General features: G+C 46.5%; 3 protein-coding genes and 1 non-coding gene across 16 annotated transcripts, besides 1 other annotated feature; 2 read left to right on the top strand and 2 right to left on the bottom strand.

Annotated features, from left to right (window-relative positions):
• Positions 1-188: 188 nt before the first annotated feature.
• IleRS (Isoleucyl-tRNA synthetase) lies at positions 189-4,334 on the bottom strand. 3 transcript variants are annotated; one of them, NM_176387.2, is made up of 6 exons: positions 4,259-4,334; positions 4,060-4,204; positions 2,744-3,995; positions 1,836-2,686; positions 1,278-1,770; positions 189-1,216 (listed from the first exon to the last, which is right to left on the bottom strand). In NM_176387.2, exons 2-6 carry the CDS (start codon positions 4,200-4,202, stop codon positions 266-268), a joined length of 3,690 nt encoding a protein of 1,229 aa, NP_788565.1. In that variant the 5' UTR covers positions 4,203-4,204; positions 4,259-4,334; the 3' UTR covers positions 189-265. The 3 variants fall into 3 exon arrangements, with proteins under 3 accessions (NP_788565.1, NP_524840.2, NP_730716.1); NM_080101.4 differs by having other exon boundaries at positions 4,284-4,334; NM_168952.4 differs by having other exon boundaries at positions 4,060-4,334.
• A 469-nt stretch (positions 4,335-4,803) lies between these two features.
• Positions 4,804-8,645, top strand: Hem (HEM-protein). Its single transcript, NM_079490.4, has 2 exons — positions 4,804-6,191; positions 6,257-8,645. Exons 1-2 carry the CDS (start codon positions 5,012-5,014, stop codon positions 8,455-8,457), a joined length of 3,381 nt encoding a protein of 1,126 aa, NP_524214.1. The 5' UTR covers positions 4,804-5,011; the 3' UTR covers positions 8,458-8,645.
• Positions 8,646-8,663: 18 nt separating this feature from the next.
• Srpk79D (Serine-arginine protein kinase at 79D) lies at positions 8,664-19,014 on the bottom strand. Of its 11 annotated transcripts, NM_001202231.2 has the most exons (10): positions 15,572-15,635; positions 14,268-15,211; positions 13,955-14,176; positions 13,440-13,891; positions 13,063-13,385; positions 12,682-12,840; positions 11,216-11,320; positions 10,167-10,437; positions 9,850-10,095; positions 8,664-9,796 (listed from the first exon to the last, which is right to left on the bottom strand). In NM_001202231.2, the coding sequence occupies exons 2-9, from the start codon at positions 14,945-14,947 to the stop codon at positions 9,899-9,901; spliced, it is 2,409 nt and encodes an 802-aa protein (NP_001189160.1). In that variant the 5' UTR covers positions 14,948-15,211; positions 15,572-15,635; the 3' UTR covers positions 8,664-9,796; positions 9,850-9,898. The 11 variants fall into 11 exon arrangements, with proteins under 11 accessions (NP_001189160.1, NP_001189161.1, NP_649387.2 ...); NM_001202232.3 differs by lacking the exons at positions 14,268-15,211; positions 15,572-15,635 and adding an exon at positions 17,561-19,014; NM_141130.4 differs by lacking the exon at positions 12,682-12,840.
• Positions 10,604-10,659: a mobile genetic element.
• asRNA:CR45960 (antisense RNA:CR45960) lies at positions 17,283-18,916 on the top strand. The gene is made up of 2 exons (NR_133303.1): positions 17,283-17,453; positions 17,508-18,916.
• Positions 19,015-19,217: the final 203 nt, after the last annotated feature.

The raw sequence follows: 19,217 nt of genomic DNA, 5'->3' as shown, positions 1-19,217 counted from the left end.
AGGTGAGGTAACGGGTTTGGCGAGGGAAGAGTATTTTAATGCTTTGAACTAGTCAAACCCATGAATAACTGTAACTCTATATTAGAACCTAATATGCATTACTATACTTTTAAATTTGTAATTCTACCATATTAAAGAAATACTAAAGCCCGGGAAAAAATCAAAATCAACAAAGCTGCATAAGGTTTAAAACTTTTTTGAAAAGTTGACAACATTTATTTCAGTTTCGATTCGTTTTCAATTAAATACCAATAGCTCCGTAAGCTTAACATAAGGCGCGTCCCAAGGGGTTTTCCGTGAAGATAGATTTTCCTGAATGCTGGTTGATGAATTTGGAGTAAGGAGCGGGGGATAGTTCATAGCCTGCTGATAGTTTCGGTGCATCTTGGCTTCGAGTTAGAACAAGCAATTTTCCGCTTAGGTTTTCATCGATAGACTTTAGTGCAGTAGTCCTTTTTTGGTGATCAACAACGTAAATATTAAAGTTAACTCCATACAATCCAAACAAGTGCTCCAACTCAGAGCGAAGTGTAGGCAGTGAAATAATTTCCTTGCTAACGTTGTGCTGCAGAAATAGAGACGCTTTGCTGCTATTTCCAAATCGTGGCACCAGATCTTCTGCCAAGGATATATTTAACCAAGGCAAATTAGGAAGCTGTAATTCCTCAGTCGAACAAATAGTCAACTTTAAGGGAACTCCTTTAAGATCGACAAGCTCACTAGCTATTAAACGCTTCTTGGACGCCTGCTCAGATGAATAGGGAGCAAACTCCGACTTAATGGCCGTCTTGATTATGCTGGCATAGTTGGACAAAACTTTGGCTAGCTGAGCCTGAGCCTCCAGGACCTCCTGCTTAGCTTTGTTATCGGCAGCTAGCTCATGGAAGATAAGAACGGGATCGGTCGGTATAAGTTGAGCCTTCTTTTTTAGTTTCTGGACTCTATTTATGACCTCACGAGCCAAGCCCTCTTCAAGCAATTCTTCGTTAGGCGTCATGTCCAACAGTACCAAAACCTCATTATCGCTGTGAGCCTCAAAGTTTCCTCCAACCTGCTCAGATGTGCAGTAAATGATGCGAACTTCATCAAGTTCAATTCTTTGATCCAGAATGTCAAAGTAACCCTGCGAAACTTGCTTCTGAATTTCATCATCCCTGAGAGCCTTGATAGCAGCCATAACCGCTTTGAAATTGCCCTTAAGCCGCTGACCTAGCGCCTGTAAAATTAAGTAATCCATTTTGTTATCTTTATAGGTAAGAAATTCATAATAAACAAACCTTGTGGTCAGGCTCTGCTCTCAATGTTACACCATATTTCTCCTTATCAGAGCTTAGCGTAAGTTTTCGAACATTGAGTTCGCTAAGAATGAAGTCCTGCAAGGTCTTGATTGCCTCCAGGATTTGCGAGTCCTTGTGAATTGCTATGATCTCCGAAACAGGATACTTAACAGGCAAGGTTCTTCGATCCCGCATTACACGACCCAGCTCGACAACTGATTGCATCAAAGCCACCGAGCGCTCAATATCGTTTCGAATAAATTTTTTCTGACTGACCGGCATCATCTGGTAGTGAACTGAGTCAGCATGCTCTAGGGTTCCGGCTGGCTGGAACAATACCAGCCGCTGGAATATGTACTCCGTAAGGTAAGGCGTGAAAGGAGCCATCATTTTAACCATTGTGTATAGAACATCGTAAAGCGTGTCAAGTGATTGAATGCACTGATCAGCTCCCAATTCACCCTTGATGCGACGTCGATTTAGTCGAACATACCTGTAAGAGAATTGTTCACGCGTTAACTAACTCATGCTTAAATCATTAAATTTTATAGAACATACCAATTGGTAAGTTGATCAATGAACTTTGTCAGCCGGGGTACGACAGTGTACAGGCGATACATTTTCATCTCAGTGGCAAAGAACTCGAGTAAGGATTCCTTAAAAGACAAAATCCACACATCTATAACGGAGGCCTTGTCCATATTCTTTAAGTGGCGTTCACGATCATAAGTATATTGTCCATTTCCTGCCAAATCCTCCTTCTCATATCGAACGATATTTTGTAGTAAGAATCGGTATGCATTGTACCACGGTAGGAACACATCTTTGATTATGTCGCGCACACCTTCTTCCTTAAAACGCAGACTCTCGGCCCTTACGACGGGCGAATTGATAAGGTACAGTCGGAGAGCATCCGCTCCATACTTATGGACCACCTCCATTGGATCGGGATAGTTCTTCTTGCGCTTCGACATTTTTTGACCATCAGCAGCTAAGACCAGTCCACTTGCAATGAGGTTTTTAAATGGTGCCTTATTAAATAGCGCCGTCGAAATCACAAGGAGTGTGTAAAACCAGCCTCGGGTCTGATCGATACCCTCTGCTATAAAGTCAGCCGGGAAATTGTTCATAAAGTCCTTTTCGTTTTCAAAAGGGAAATGCTGTTGTGCGAACGGCATTGAACCTGATTCAAACCAACAGTCAAAAACAGGAGCTATGCGACGCAGTGGTGGATTTCCAGGAACTGCCGATGGTATTTCAATGTGGTCGATACTTTCTCTATGAAGATCCTCGACTTGAACGCCGGAAAGCTCGGCTAACTGCTTGATACTGCCGATAACGACGGTCTCATCACCGCTAGGCGACCTCCAGATAGGAATCGGCGTGCCCCAGTAGCGATTGCGGGAGATCTAGATATATAATTTGATTTAAAAACATAACAAAAAAGTTTCCTTTACAAAACTTACAGCCCAATCTCTGGCCTCTTTCAGCCAGTTTCCAAAACGTTTCTCCTTGACGAAGTCCGGCACCCAGTACGTTTGGGAACTGCAATCAAGCAGGTTTTTAGACATGTGCTCGACGCGCACAAACCAGGAAGGAACCGCCTTATAGATAAGAGGCGTGTCTGACCGCCAGCAGAATGGGTAGCTATGCTTCACCTGGCCACTGGAAACCAAGTTTCCTCGTGCCTTCAGCGCGGCCATTATTTGCTTATCAGAATCTTTGACGTATTGGCCCTCGAAATCGCTTGCCTCGTTAGTAAACCGTCCTGCCTCGTCCACTGGGCAGAGAACCTCACTGGACTTTGTGATGAGGCCCGCAGCGAGGCACACACGATAATCGTCTTCTCCGAAGTAGGGAGCATTGTGCACAATACCCGTACCGGAATCCTCAGTCACGTACTCGTCGACCAGGACACGATAAGCTTTCACCTCAGCTCCTCGCTTCGCAAAGTAAGGGAAAAGCGGCTTGTAGTGAAGGTCCTTAAGGGTTTTGCCAACAAACTTTTCCTTCACTTCGTACTCCGTCTCCGATTTGTACACGTAAGAGAGACGAGACTCTGCGAGAACAAAAAGTCGGTCGCTCTTTACGTCGCGCACTTTTACATAGGTCATCGTCGGATGAACACAGCATGCGAAGTTTGAGGGCAGTGTCCATGGCGTGGTGGTCCACACTAGGAAGAAGGTATTGGGCAACGAAACGGCCTCCAGTGCAACTACTACGCAAGGGTCCACAACCTCCTTGTAGTTTTGGTTGGCCTCGAAGTTCGAAAGGGACGTTGTGCAGGCGGTGGAATAGGGCATCACCTTAACGCCCTGGTAGACCAGACCCTTGTCGAACAGTTGCTTGAAGATCCACCAAATGGACTCCATGTACCATGGGTACAACGTCTTGTAATCGTTCTTGAAGTCAATCCAGCGACCCACGCGCGTCACCACATTCTCCCACTCATCTGCGTAACGCATGACAATCTTCCGGCACTCGGCATTGTAGGCTGCGATTCCCATCTTGGCCACGTCCTCAGGACCCTTGATATTCAGCAGCTTGTCAATCTCGAACTCCACGGGCAGTCCGTGGCAATCCCAGCCGAAGCGACGGTCCACATGGTATCCCTGCTGGTATGCGTACCGTGTGACGATGTCCTTGATGGTGCCAGCAAGAATGTGTCCGTAGTGGGGCAGCCCGGTTGCAAAGGGCGGTCCATCGTAGAACGTGTATCTTGGAGGTGGAAAATTAGCACAAAATTTGGCGATCGGCTGATGCAATCGTATGCGGCACTTACTTGGGCTTTCCCTTCGACAGCTGGCTGCACTTTTCAAAGATATTTTCGTGTCGCCATTTCTGCAGTACGTTCTCCTCCTCGGCCGGGAAATTAATGTTCTCTGGCACCCGACACACGTCGTTCCGCTCTAGTTTTTTTCCCATGGCTGTCAAAGTTCACTGTTGTATTATTTATCAAGTAACAGAGCTTATTCGCCCACCTTTTATATCAGAAATTCAACTGACTTGCGGCGTTTTTGCGTGGCACACAACGTGCCCGAGGTACGGAACTAGTGGTTCATTAATCGCTCTCTAGCTCATGGGTTCGCGATATCGATAGTAGGTTCCGATGAGCGGCATCCTTGATAATCAGCTGACGACAGCACTGAAAAAAAAAGAAAGGCTTATTTACTATTAACAACTTTAATAAATTTGTTAGCCATAAGAATAAAAAACTGAACTGTAAGTTACTAAGTAAGAAAGCCATTGGCAATTGAATGAATAAACTATGCAATAGTTTTGAAAGCAATTATTCCTGACTTAGACAAATAATTCTAATAAATTAAAACCCCAAATACCAGCTATTATTAATTTGTAGTATAACCAAATTACTGTAATATATAATTATAAAAAAATTATCTTAAATTATATTAAGCCATATGTTTTTTTTCTCAGCAGTATATTTTCTTTTTAACAATCAATAGTTTAGCATATATATGGTAGCTATCGTTATCGATAGCAATATATCTTTGCTATCAGCCCATTGGTCATCACTAACGCGAAAACAAGAGGAAGAGTAATGTGTACACTTTTGTGTCGCTCCTTTTCGGCCAATTTAACAAACGAAAAAGTATAAGTACTGGGCAAATCAGCACTTGCACGCCTCCCAATACGTCTCGCCAGCGCACACCTGTGTTCTGGGCTCCACCGGAAACTCGCCTTCAGCCATTCGACGTCGCCAACAGTCATCGGATATGGCACGCCCAATTTTTCCGAACCAGCAGAAGATAGCTGAGAAACTAATCATCTTGAATGACCGCGGCCTGGGCATTCTTACGCGGATATACAACATCAAGAAAGCATGCGGCGACACCAAGTCGAAGCCAGGCTTCCTCTCCGAGAAGTCGTTGGAATCGAGCATCAAGTTTATCGTGAAGCGGTTCCCCAACATCGACGTCAAAGGGCTCAATGCTATTGTAAACATCAAAGCGGAGATTATTAAGTCGCTGTCCCTGTATTACCACACATTCGTGGACCTACTTGATTTCAAGGACAATGTATGCGAACTGCTCACCACGATGGACGCCTGCCAGATTCACCTGGACATCACATTGAACTTCGAGCTGACCAAATATTATCTGGACTTGGTTGTGACCTACGTGTCCTTGATGATTGTTTTGTCTAGGGTCGAGGACCGCAAGGCAGTTCTGGGCTTGTACAATGCCGCCTACGAGCTGCAAAACAATCAGGCGGACACGGGCTTCCCCCGCTTGGGGCAGATGATTCTGGACTACGAGGTCCCCTTAAAAAAGTTGGCCGAGGAATTCATTCCCCACCAGCGCCTGCTAACCAGTGCGTTGCGGTCGCTGACCTCCATCTATGCACTGCGAAACCTGCCAGCAGACAAGTGGAGGGAAATGCAAAAGTTGAGTCTGGTAGGCAATCCGGCCATTCTTCTTAAGGCCGTCCGCACTGACACCATGTCCTGCGAGTACATATCCCTGGAGGCAATGGACCGCTGGATAATCTTTGGCTTGCTGCTGAACCATCAAATGCTCGGACAGTACCCGGAAGTCAACAAAATCTGGCTCTCCGCCCTGGAGTCAAGCTGGGTTGTGGCCTTGTTCCGCGACGAGGTCCTGCAAATTCATCAATACATTCAGGCTACTTTCGACGGAATTAAAGGTTACAGCAAGCGGATCGGAGAAGTAAAGGAAGCCTACAACACGGCGGTTCAAAAAGCTGCTTTAATGCATCGGGAGCGGCGCAAGTTTCTTCGAACAGCCTTGAAGGAGCTAGCTCTTATTATGACCGACCAACCAGGCCTCCTGGGACCTAAGGCAATATTCATTTTCATCGGTCTTTGTCTTGCGCGCGATGAGATTCTATGGCTCCTCAGGCATAATGACAACCCACCTCTTCTCAAAAATAAAGGTTAGTTAAGGATTTTCTTACGATTAAATTAAAATTTGTGAACCTTAACTATTTTAAATTTATAGGAAAGAGCAATGAAGATCTTGTAGACCGACAGCTGCCGGAGCTCTTATTCCACATGGAGGAACTCCGCGCTCTTGTGCGTAAATACAGCCAGGTAATGCAGCGATATTACGTGCAATACTTGTCCGGATTCGATGCCACGGATCTTAATATTCGAATGCAAAGTCTGCAAATGTGTCCAGAAGACGAAAGCATAATCTTCAGTTCGCTCTACAACACGGCTGCAGCCCTGACAGTTAAGCAGGTGGAAGACAACGAACTCTTTTATTTCCGACCATTCCGCCTGGACTGGTTCCGCCTCCAAACGTACATGAGTGTGGGAAAGGCTGCACTTAGGATCGCAGAGCATGCAGAGCTGGCCCGCCTACTGGATTCAATGGTTTTCCACACTAGGGTGGTAGATAACTTGGACGAAATACTAGTAGAAACCTCGGATCTCAGTATCTTCTGTTTCTATAACAAAATGTTTGACGACCAATTCCACATGTGCTTGGAGTTTCCCGCGCAGAACCGCTACATCATAGCGTTTCCCTTAATCTGCAGCCACTTCCAAAATTGTACGCACGAAATGTGCCCGGAGGAGCGACACCATATACGTGAAAGGTCTCTCAGCGTGGTAAATATATTTCTTGAGGAAATGGCTAAGGAGGCTAAAAACATTATAACCACAATTTGCGATGAGCAGTGCACAATGGCAGACGCTCTATTGCCAAAACACTGTGCTAAGATTCTTTCCGTACAATCTGCTCGTAAGAAGAAGGACAAATCGAAGTCTAAGCATTTTGACGACATACGAAAGCCGGGAGACGAGTCGTACCGAAAGACACGAGAGGATCTGACGACGATGGACAAGTTGCACATGGCCCTGACGGAGCTTTGTTTTGCAATCAATTATTGCCCCACGGTCAACGTTTGGGAGTTTGCTTTTGCCCCTCGCGAGTATCTCTGTCAGAACCTGGAACACCGCTTTTCCCGGGATCTTGTTGGCATGGTGATGTTCAACCAGGAGACAATGGAGATAGCCAAGCCCTCGGAGCTGCTGGCCAGCGTTCGAGCCTACATGAACGTGCTGCAGACAGTAGAGAACTACGTGCACATAGACATAACACGAGTTTTCAACAACTGCCTGTTGCAGCAAACACAGGCTTTAGACTCTCATGGCGAGAAAACCATTGCCGCTTTGTACAACACCTGGTACAGTGAGGTTCTGCTAAGGCGTGTCTCCGCTGGCAACATTGTGTTCTCCATTAACCAAAAGGCTTTTGTTCCCATTTCGCCCGAGGGCTGGGTACCATTTAACCCGCAGGAATTCTCTGATCTCAACGAGCTGCGAGCACTTGCAGAACTTGTGGGACCTTACGGTATCAAAACATTGAACGAAACACTTATGTGGCACATAGCAAACCAGGTGCAAGAGTTGAAGTCGCTGGTGAGCACCAACAAGGAAGTGCTCATTACACTGCGAACCAGTTTTGACAAACCTGAAGTGATGAAGGAGCAATTTAAGCGCTTACAGGACGTGGACCGCGTGCTGCAACGCATGACGATCATTGGTGTGATCATATGTTTCCGCAACCTGGTGCATGAAGCCCTCGTTGATGTGCTGGACAAGCGCATACCCTTCCTGCTTAGCTCAGTGAAGGACTTTCAGGAACATTTGCCCGGAGGCGACCAAATTAGGGTTGCTTCCGAGATGGCCTCAGCAGCGGGTCTGCTATGCAAGGTAGACCCCACATTAGCAACTACACTGAAATCAAAAAAGCCAGAATTCGATGAGGGTGAGCACCTCACTGCCTGTCTACTGATGGTCTTTGTGGCAGTGTCTATACCAAAACTGGCCCGTAACGAAAATTCCTTCTACAGAGCCACAATTGATGGCCACTCAAATAACACGCACTGCATGGCGGCGGCCATTAATAACATCTTCGGAGCCCTGTTTACCATCTGCGGTCAAAGTGACATGGAGGACCGCATGAAAGAGTTCCTTGCTCTGGCCAGTTCTTCCCTACTGCGCTTGGGCCAGGAGTCCGACAAAGAGGCGACACGGAACCGAGAGTCCATCTATTTGCTGCTGGACGAAATCGTCAAACAATCGCCCTTCCTCACAATGGATCTGCTTGAGTCCTGCTTTCCCTACGTGCTTATACGCAACGCGTACCATGGCGTATACAAGCAGGAACAGATCTTAGGGCTGGCACTCTAAATGGAGCCGATCTGTGTATTCCACATAATGCTTATGTAGTTTATCCGCCGATCGACTATCGATCACTATGCTAATCTAACATACTTTAAAACTGTTAAACATACCCAAATGTATTCTAGACTCTGCATTTTTATACTCGTACGACTTCGAATAAAGTGCTTATACAACCCAAATAAGTATCCCACATTAATAAGCTGTCTCTAGATCGGATCGGTATGTATATTCTTTATTTCGGCTTATTGAAATATGTGTCCACTCCCGCGAACGTGCAGCTCCTCCGCTTCAATTTCTGTTAAATTTCATTTGGACACATGCGCACACGTGTGTGTATATTAAATATGAGTTTGGGGGAAAAATCTTCCGCAATATTAAATTATTTGGTCACGTTCAATGTTACTTTGTAGGCTTGTGTACAAATACTTGTAGGCAAGTAGTAAAATATGTTTTCGTTATTTTGTAATATGATTTCTCAGTAGTTATCATTGGTAGTATTTAAATTTCGATTTTGAGTTTTCAATTCCGATACAAAGACTTTTATGCAATGATTTATTATTGTTTTTAATTCTTTTTGAATTACATGATCTGGGATAGGTTCTTTTTCACGGATGGTTAAATGATAAGTTTTGCAAACCGAAATCGGGTAAGTAGGGCATCTTTTCAAATCTGCTCGTAATCAACATAGGCCTAAACATCTACAAATGGGTTCGGTTAAATGTACCAAAATCACTACACTCTGCTAAAAAGCTGTCAATATTTGAGTTTACATCTGTATTTGTGAACATTCTCGATATCTACAATGGGGTTTCGTTAATTATACACATACTTGCTTATTAATATTATAGAAGGTATTGTTATTTATGTGATGCTGAATATTTTGCTAGTTCGTACAATCTATTTAGCATTTCTCACTGATTTGGTTTTACTTGGTTTCGCATGAAAATGTATTCCTTTTCAGTCAGTCAGTTTAGGCATCTGTTGACTAAAAATTGTCGTCATTGTCTTTTGTTTTTGTTTCTCAGTTAATAAAAAATATATGTGTATATGTATGTATATACTTATATGCACGTCGTCGAAATAAAACTTGAAAAACATTTGCGCTACTTCTCTCGTTTGCTTTTGTCGTTAAAAGTAAAATCGCTTCTTTAGTAATTACATTTTAAAGCTCTCAAGTACAAAAATTAAAAAGCTTAAAAAATTCGACGCGGAACGCCCCCACATCGTCCGCATTTCGTAAGTGTAAAATGTGTGTGCTTCGATCGAGTCCTTTAATGCTAGCTCCTCATCCCATTTTCCTGCTACCTCCTCTTTATGGCAAATTGTTTGCATATAAAAGTTAAGCCTAGAAATACAATACGAGTACGAAATACGTATGTTATGTATGCAATATTTTACTGTGCCTATGCCTGTGTCTCTCTGGCTGTCTAGTCACTCCATGAGCCTCTTAGACGAACTCCTCCTGCTCCAACCACGGATGCTGCAGGCACTCCGCTGCCGACGCCCGTATAACCGGATTGTACTCAAGCATGGGCAGCAGAAAGTCGGAGAACTTCTTGGCCTCCACCGGGTCCCAGTCGTACTTCTCCACCAGCACGTTCATTAGACTCCAGGGCTTCAGCTTGGTGATGTTCCTCAGGCTACCTGCAAATGGGAATCAACAGGGGTCACACATCACACACCATTCCTTGAGCTAAATTCGATTTGATACCTACCATAGCTGGTGAAGTACTTCAGCCCGTGCTTACCGCGGAAGATCACCGACTGCGGTATGGAGCCCAGCAGCTCCACAATATGCGCCAAGTGGTCCTCGTCCCGACTGTAAGACTCTCCGGCGTGAGGGTCGAACAGGTAGTCGCCGGTGGCCAGCTCGAAGGCCAAACAGGCTGTGCTCCAGATGTCGGCGGTATAATTGTACGGCGCTCCCAAAAGAACCTCGATTGATCGATACTGGCGAGTCTGAATGTCCTCAGTAAAGTGATGGTACTGAGAATTCATAGAAAGCCGAAAACGGACTTATTACTTTTGAAAACCATGTGCGGGGTCGTGTTTCCGACCTTAAAAGGTATATATTCTCGGTCAGGATTACTAGAAGAGTTTATCTGGCCATGTCCTTCTGCCTTGCAATTTCTATTGATATGCCAAAACATTTTGCCCACTCTAATGCCTACAAACCACAAAAAACTGTCACGCCCTCAATTCGGAAAATTATCCCTCCCACGTCCACTATTTAGGTAGACCTGATTTCTTGAAATTTTCTGATTTGCATTTTCTATAGACAATTGGTCCCATTCTAATAAAATAAAAACCGTAATAGAATAATGGCAAAAAATTGGTTTATACCGAATCGGAAGAATCTAAAGTACAAATAACTCCATACCCCCTTTAAAGTAAAGTAAAAGGGTTCACTAGAATCATTGAAAAGTATGTAACAGGTAGAGTGAAGTGTTATTTTGGATGCCATATAGCCATGTTCGTTTGTTCTTCTGTCCGTATGAACTACTCGATCTCAGGACCTATAAAAGCTCGAATGTTGAGATTAGGCTGATTCCAGATGTTGCCAATAATCAAAACTGCCACGCGCAAATAAAACAATTTTGGATATTGAAATTTTCTAGTTTGCATTCCTGATTATGAATATACATACATATATACTTTATTGAGTCATACTGAGTCATAATCTACGAGTGAAATCATGATGATGTGTTTATCTGACGCGAAAATATATATATTTGAAGCTTTAAGCATCTAAAAGGATACTCACGTCGTAGCAGGCGTTCCCCAAGTCGGCGATCTTTACCCGAACGTTGCTGTTGTCAATGAGCGACTGGATCGTGTAGGTGTTGTTCTGGCTACTCTGACTCTGGTTCTGCGAAGGAATGGCATTAGCATGGACATTTAGTTTAGCGATTGCTGTTGTCGTTGTCGCGGTTGTTGTTGTTGCGGAGGATATCGCATTGGATGTTGTTGTTGTTGATGTGCTTGTTGTTTTATGATCGCCATCATAGAACTCGGCTGATGTTGTACAGGTTGTACTGGTAGCCGGAGCTGTTGCAGAAGGAGCTATTTGCGTGAACGAGGGCGTGCACGTGCTGGGGGGCGTGGCAGAGGCTAAGGCAGGGGCGGAGGAAGGAGTGGCACTTGGAGGGGCACTTGGTGTGGAGGCTGTTGTGGTGTTCGTGTTGGTGAAACAGTATTCGTTGGTCGATGTCAAGGACGTGCACGTGCTCAGAATATTCGAGTTGATCTTGGACTTAGCTATCGTGGCTGTGTTGTGGGAGGGGCAGGAGCTATTGGTGGAGTTCGGGGTGGGCTGCTGCATCGTGTTTGTATAGCAGTGTGTTGCATACATGTAAATTGGTTCACACAAAGAAAGGAAGAAAAAGAATACACAATGTTGGTTTGCTTCTTTGAAGGTTTATCTAGTTGGTGCAATTAACGAAACACAAACGACGTGGCAGTCAACGCTCGGATTGCGTGTCGAAACCCTAGCGGTGATTGCCACGGATTACTCTCCCAGTGATATGCTGAGTTGGACATGCCACTGGAGGTTTAATATAGAAATGCCTCTACAATAATAAGTTACAATAAAAACATTTTAGCCTAAACACATTTCAATCATATATGTAGGTGTGGCCAAAGAAGTTCAATGGAATTCATTTCTATTGTGAGTAGCTAATAACAAATAGGGTAAAATGTTAATTTAAATTTAAAGTATGATGCATTGCGAATCTATTAACATATACATTTATAATTTATGCATAATTCACTGTACATTACTCAATGGCGTTTTATCTTATCTCGAAAATTACAAATAGCTATCATTATTTTTAGAACCATTTGAACTTTTTCACTTCTGTAGCCACAGATCCATGAGAACACCAATAAGATGTGTATGCAATTAGCAGGTAGCAATGCAAACGTTAAGCACATGACAAGAACCCGTTACAGACACATAAAAAGATGGCCATGCCCACAATCAATCAAGCATTTGGCGTTTCGATCCAGGAAATAATTGCCTTGAAAAAGCATGTGGGTTAAGTGTGTGTGAGGCTGAGAGACAACAAATTCAAACGAAAAGCGATAATCCAAAACGTTAAGTAAACAGCAGAGAGGCGGATTTGCCCCCAAATAACAACACATATAATCCAAAGTGGAACAGATTATCCAGCGGTTCTTTCTAATGACCGGGCTATCACTAACAACTATCCCGCATCCAACCCACTTTACCTCTGGGATCGGTCCTTCACTTGGCTCGGGTACGGTGTTGGGCTTGGAATCGAGTTCGGGTTCGGGATCGAGATCGGTGGGCGAATCCATGGTGCTCGCCAAGGTGCTCTGCTCGCCCAGCGTGTCGGACTCGGCATCTTCGTCGCAATCCCCAGAAGACTGATACGAGTGTCAAACCAAAGGCAAAGATAACGCGAAAATAAAATGAAACAAAAGTAAAACGTAAGAATTTCGTGTTCCTTTGGTGTGCAGTGTGTGTTTGCAGGTGGGCTCACAATGTGGAGAGTGCAAATGCTTTCCATGCACACCACAACGTATATGTAATCCTGGCCAGTGCTTTCGAGTGTGGGGCAGGGGCGACCTGTTTGAAAGCAATCTTACCTTGGCAGTGATTTTCTTCTCCGTTCGGTAGCGGTTGTTTATGTTCGCTGATCCGCCGAGGCCTCCGTTGCACTCGCTGTCCCCCAACAGACTGGAGTACTTGGAGGCCAGCGATGATGTGGTGTTGGAATTGAGCGTGGACGAGGTGGTTGTCGTGGTGTCCTCCTTGTCCAGCGTGGACATGATCACGGCGGCCAGCGGAGTCGACGAATTGGAATTGGTCGCCGTGCTATTGCTAGTGTTAGTGTTGGTGTTGGTCGATCCATTTGGCTCGATCAGTGGCCACTTGGCCCGCGACTTGGTCTGCTTCTCGATGGAGCTGACTAAGGGTGGAACGCATTAGCCATTGGCAACTCAACTTGGATACTGATACTCACTGTACGAGTCGGGGAAGTCGACACCCTTCACGCGCAGACTGTTGATCTCATCGTCGATCTGCTGGTTCATCGCGGCGGCATTATCGATCACCAGCAGGATGTTCTCCGGCTTAATGTCCGTGTGTATGATGCTACACTTGCTGTGCAGGTAGTCCAGTCCCTCCAAAACCTGGCGGATTATGTTACGCACCTGAGCGATGGCCAGACCCTGGTAGTTGTTCTTCACTATCAGCTTATACAAGCTGCAGCCCAGGGCCTCGAAAACCAGGCAGGTGTGCATTCCATTCACACCGCGCACAGTGAAGTGGTTCATCAGCCGCACGATCCTCTCCCGCTTAACGTCCATGGGGTCTGCGTCACGGATAGCTTCCAGGAGCCGGATCTCGTCCGCTGCCGTCTCTATGTAATGCGGAGCACTCTTAACAACCTTGAGGGCCACGTACTTCTCATCTCTGGGGAAAGCATGAAGTTTGAAAGAGCTTGTTTTATGGTAAGTTCGACATTTCATCACATACTTGAGATCCCGGCATAGCCAGACAGTGGAAAAATGGCCCCAGCCCAGTTTTCTGACCACTCGAAACCGGTTGTCAAATATGTCTCCGATGACTACTGGATGGTATCCACCGCGGCAATACTGAGAGGCGTCTTCCTGCTCCTCGTCTGAAACGTAAAGACTGCTGTCGGACGAATCCGGGTAAATTTCGTCGGTCGTACTGAGGGTCCCCCGGGGCTCCGATCTGTAAAGAAAAAAAGGTTTGGCCATTAGTTGACAAGGAACAATACATGTTTTAAAATGTAAACTCTGTGAGAATTCCCGTTGCAACCCACTTAAGCTCGATATATTCGACTTCCTCTTCCTTGACCGGCTCCGCCAACTGAGGCAGTCTTATCGTGAGCGGCAGTTCCCGCGGCGGCAAGTAGGTATCCAGGATTATTTCCCCGGGGGTAACGGGCTCAAAGGGTAGAGCAGCGTGACGATGGTGCTTTGGTCGCTTAGACTGATGGCGCAAGGCAATAAGGATCGGCCCGGCGGACACGCAGTTGCGCTTCTTTGTAAACCGCTTGCGGCGCTTCTTCTCCTCAACCTCTAGCAGAGCCTCCGTCGCGGCTTCTTGGGCAGCTCGCTTCTCTTGCTCGGAGACGAAGTTGAAGTCGCAGCTCAGCTCTTTTGCCACGTCCGGAGTGGGGTTCAGCGGCCGCTCAACTGCGTATCCACAGCTCCACAGCCGCAGCAGGTGCATCAGGAAGAGGAAGAGCATTAACAGGCTGCCCTGCAGCACACCCATAAAAATCGGATCCTGGCCGAGAGTACCCAGGATGTGCCGGCTTAGAAGATGCAGCCTGCCGGCTAGTGATAGCAGCATGTGTAGGCGGTTCATGTAGCCAAGATAGAGATCCAACCAGTGGTCCAGCAGGGTCACTCGCCAATCGATGCTGAACGTGGCATTGGCCTGCATGGGGCAGGTGGCCTCTTCCAAGTCGGATGCGGTCGAGCCAAAGTCATCCATTTCTGATTCGATTCACTGCTCGATTCGACAATTGGATTTCCGATTAGACCTTCGCGAATTCATGGCAACTGGGCGCAGTAACAGGGGATGGCTGTGGGCGTGCGTGTAGGGGGTGGCGACCTTGACTTTCGTAGACCCCCACTTGCATCACGGACACCGCCGAACGAGTTTGGTCGAACACAAACACCACGCTGCACACACTCTCCTTACATAACAGTGGCCCGAGCGGGGTAAATAAATAAAATATATCGCACGGCGGAAAATCTGAAATATGAAAAGTATCTGTATCTGTATCTGCGCGAGTATCTTTCCTCGCTCGTCCGATTCGTTCAGTTGCGTCCGCGAGAATGTCGGAATGGCTTTTCGCTTTTGTTTTTGCCGCCTCTTCCTGAGCGGCCAAGGCGCAGCCGTTTCCAACTCGCGAGTATTTCTGTTCTGCTTTTTTGTTTCTTTTTTTTTTTTTGTCACAACTAAGTTTAGTCTTCGCCCGCTCACAGTCCGGCAGGGGGTGAGGTGTGTGGATCACCTAGAACCCATGCCCGCCGATAGTTTTCCTTAGAGTGATACACTGCGAGAACACTTCCTTACAAAGCAGTTAGGTCGCAGTCTTTGGCCAACAGATACCTTCTACTTTACAGGATCGTAATTTAGTGGCTTCGTAAATAACTAAATAAAAACTGAAAGACAGGTGTATTCGTATATAAATATTTTTTTACTGAGTATGAAATGGTTGCTTTGTGGGCAATTCTGATGAGAAATACTTATTCAAAAAAGTTGGATATTTTGTAAATGAATAATTTTATGCGCCGTGTATTTTGCTGGCGTCATTATCCAATGTACTTCATCAAGTCGATGTCGTGGCGCTGCTCGTTGTTCGCTGCCTTTGCCGGTCATGGACTGCACTACACCAGGAAAGAGTCCACCAAATGAGCACACACTCATGCGGGGCCATGCCCGTCAACATCATCGTCATCATCGAGTGCTTCGAGATTTCTTAGGCATCTTGCCAAATTTTCCCTCGCCCGTGCAGAGGGGTGTTCGACAGGCAGGATTTCGAATACCTCGAATTCCAAAAGGTTTCGAAACCACTTCGAAAGGTAGTTTCGAGCGATTAGGTGCGATTGAAAAATTCCTCGCAATGCAACTGCAGTTCCGTCCGCCGCCTGCACAATATGCAAATGTGTGAGTTCGTATTGGGACTAACCGGCCTTATTGATTTTGCAGCCCCGTTCCCAACTTGAGTCAGCCGTTGATCCTTATGGAGCCATGGCGATTTCTTTAGAAGGAAAAGCTTGCTGACATCTTGAGTCACCCTATTTCTGACACACGAACGCGCTCTACTCGGCGTACATAACAACACCACCACCAAACCCCCCCCCCCCCCGCACAACACAATAAAATTATTATTTATAGACGCCGAAAGAAGCGAATGAAAACAATAAGTCGGCTAGAAAATCAGTGCGAATACAGAGCAGCCAGAGGCAGTAAAACGTCATCGTTTTGCTCGATTGCAGTGAGTTTGTGTTATTGCGGGGATGCGCTGGGGGTTGGAGGTTGGTGATTGGGTTGGGGGTGCTCATTGGTTAGCCACTGGCGTCACGTGGTGCCTACTTGCGGTTAGGGCAATTTAAAAACGTAAACAAACCGAGCGGACTGAATGGAAGAACTCATGCGGGGGGATCGATGTAGGATTATGGGACGCAGGAGGTAAAGTTTGCTTGGTACCACTGTCGAAAAAACTGGACCACATAAGTAAGTATGTAGTGTGTGGAATCACATCCCATTCGGGATAAGCACACTGTGTGGCGAAGGGTATCGAACTAATGGGTTGCGTCAACAATGAGGCCCACTGTGCCCGCACAGTGGGAACGCGAATAGTGAGGCCATCCCCGAACGGCTCACATATTGGAGCAGCTCGTTACGGTTCGATAAATTTATTTCCTGCCTGTGAGAGACACGTGGAATACACGCGGCGTATACTTTATGTTCATATTTTATCCGCATGAGAGTGATGGGAAAGAAAACTGGAAAAAAGCTTACTTTACTAAGTCGAAGCTGGTATGCCCTTTAATATTATTTCATTAATTGTCAATTTATATTTTTATTTACATTACAGGCTTATACTGTGTCACTCAGAAATGGAACCTAATACCATTTTGTCAATACAAATTAAATGCATTTGGTCGAGTTACTTCGTTACTCAGTTGAGAGATTGAGTTGAGATATCTTAACAGAAAAGCGTTAAAGAGACGTCGCTTTCCAATGAGCAGTATTAGTTAACGTTTCTAGTAGTCCGTCATGAACACGTCTTGAAATAAACGTGTGGTCGAACTTTATACAAAATTACGGACGGACGGACACGCCCAGCTCTATTTGTTAAAAGATCCTGATCTTCTGATCATGTCTCAGTGTCAGTTCATGTCAAGAACATTTTTTTTGAAGATGAAGTGTTCAAGTGATCATGAAGTGATCGAAGGAAGTTTATCTTATAATATTGGCAAATATGGTATTTGTAGCCGAAAATAGAAATATATACTAAATTCTTATATTAATTTTATAGCACAATAAAAATGTTTTACCAAATAGGGACAACGATATCGATGAAGTACTTACAGACTGACGAATGGGCCGCGCAGTGCCGGCATATCCCGCCGTCGGTTGAGCGGCGGCGACAGCGACAGCGAGAGGAAGTCCTGCTGGGCCTTGTCCTCGTCGACGATGCTGGTCGGGGTGCTGTAGATGCGCGTAGTTGGCAGATAGCCAATCTGCTGCAGAAAGTCGTCGCGGTAGGAGAGCTTGGTGGTGGACTGAGAGGAGGTCAGCGGCAGGGACAGCGGGGATCCATAGAGCGGAGCCAGTGGCAGGGCCGCTGTCATCGAGGCCAGCGACAGAGGCTGCTGGTAGAGTCCTCCTGCACCGCTGCCAGATCCCGGTCCCGATCCCACACCGGAACCTGATCCCGCAGCTGTGCCGTTCCCATGGTGGTGTAGGTGGAGGTGGTGCGGCGTGGTGGCCGCAGGCTGAGTACCGTGAAAATGCGGATAGGGAATGCCGTGGGTGTAGGCTGGAGCGCGCGACAAGTACGGCGTATTGATGATCTTGTCGTCGAAGCTGCGACGGAAACTAAAGCCCTTCAGTGAGTTGCTGTAGTTTCGGTGAGAAAGCGGCGAGCTGCCCAGGTCAATGCTGGCCGCCGGGCCCAGGATCCCGGCAGTTAGACCGCATCCTGAGGAGGCGGTAACGCCGCTGGCCGTCGCCGTGGCGCTACCCAGCATACTCAGCGCAGGTGAGGTGCGCAGCTGAGGGCTGCCGCCCACTCCTCCGCCTGCACCGGAGGCCGTGGTGGTCGAGGTGGAGAGTGGCGGCGAGATGGCACTCAAAGTGGAGATGCCGCTGTCACTACTACATATGCCGGCCGGCAGTGACGTGTGGGTGGGCGAGATGAGGTGTGGGTGGTGGTGTTTGCCATTTGCGGCACCGATGAGGCCGGCCATGCCGCTACTGGGCAGTACGGGAGCCAGGATGCCTCCCGGGATGAGTTTCCTGATCTGCGCGGGGCTGGTCCTCGCCCTGTCCTAATGAATGCTGGGAAGCTAGAAGCAGCTTCCTCGCGTCTTTGTCCTCATCGTTGGCCTGCGCCCTTTGTTCCTGGTGAGGACTTCGTATATCATTCCTTGTGCGTAGGAAAATCAATGAAGGGACGCGCTTAAAACATGCATTTTAAGCAGCGCTTTTCTCGCTTTGTAACCCAAATTGCGCATGAAAAAAGTAAGGCGAAAATCCACACACGCACGCACACACTGCCACGAACTGGTTCGCGATAGAAGAGGGTTTTTCCACGGTCTGCCCTCAATTGGGCCTATTGGATTCCCTTTCGCCTTTCTTCGATGCTTTTGGCCAGGTACGTGCCCGTAGTCTAGTTAATAGCGGAATTGATTTATCCTCGACAAATAAAGCGAACACATCACATTTTCCACTTTGTGTTTTTGGCAGAAGCAGCAGCACGGAAAAGTCTTCTTTGTCCGCACTTGGCTCGAACTCTCCGACGGTCTGCCCTCCGGGTTCTGAAGCGGAAAACTCTGCGGCGAAGTTCAGCGATTCCGGGGAGCGGGCAAAGCGCATGTGCCGGCTGTGGCCCGTTACTGTCCCAAAACAAAACAAAGCCCGAGCGGAGAGAGTGAAAGCTAACTGCAAGCAGCTGGCGTCGTCGAAAGTTCCATCCCCGAAAATCAGTTTGTTTACCATCCTGGCAGAGCTTTTCATGGGCAAA

Source organism: Drosophila melanogaster, chromosome 3L, assembly GCF_000001215.4.
Source record: "Drosophila melanogaster chromosome 3L".
Classification (NCBI taxonomy): Eukaryota; Metazoa; Arthropoda; class Insecta; order Diptera; family Drosophilidae; genus Drosophila; species Drosophila melanogaster.
This window is presented reverse-complemented; position numbering and strand designations above follow the sequence as displayed.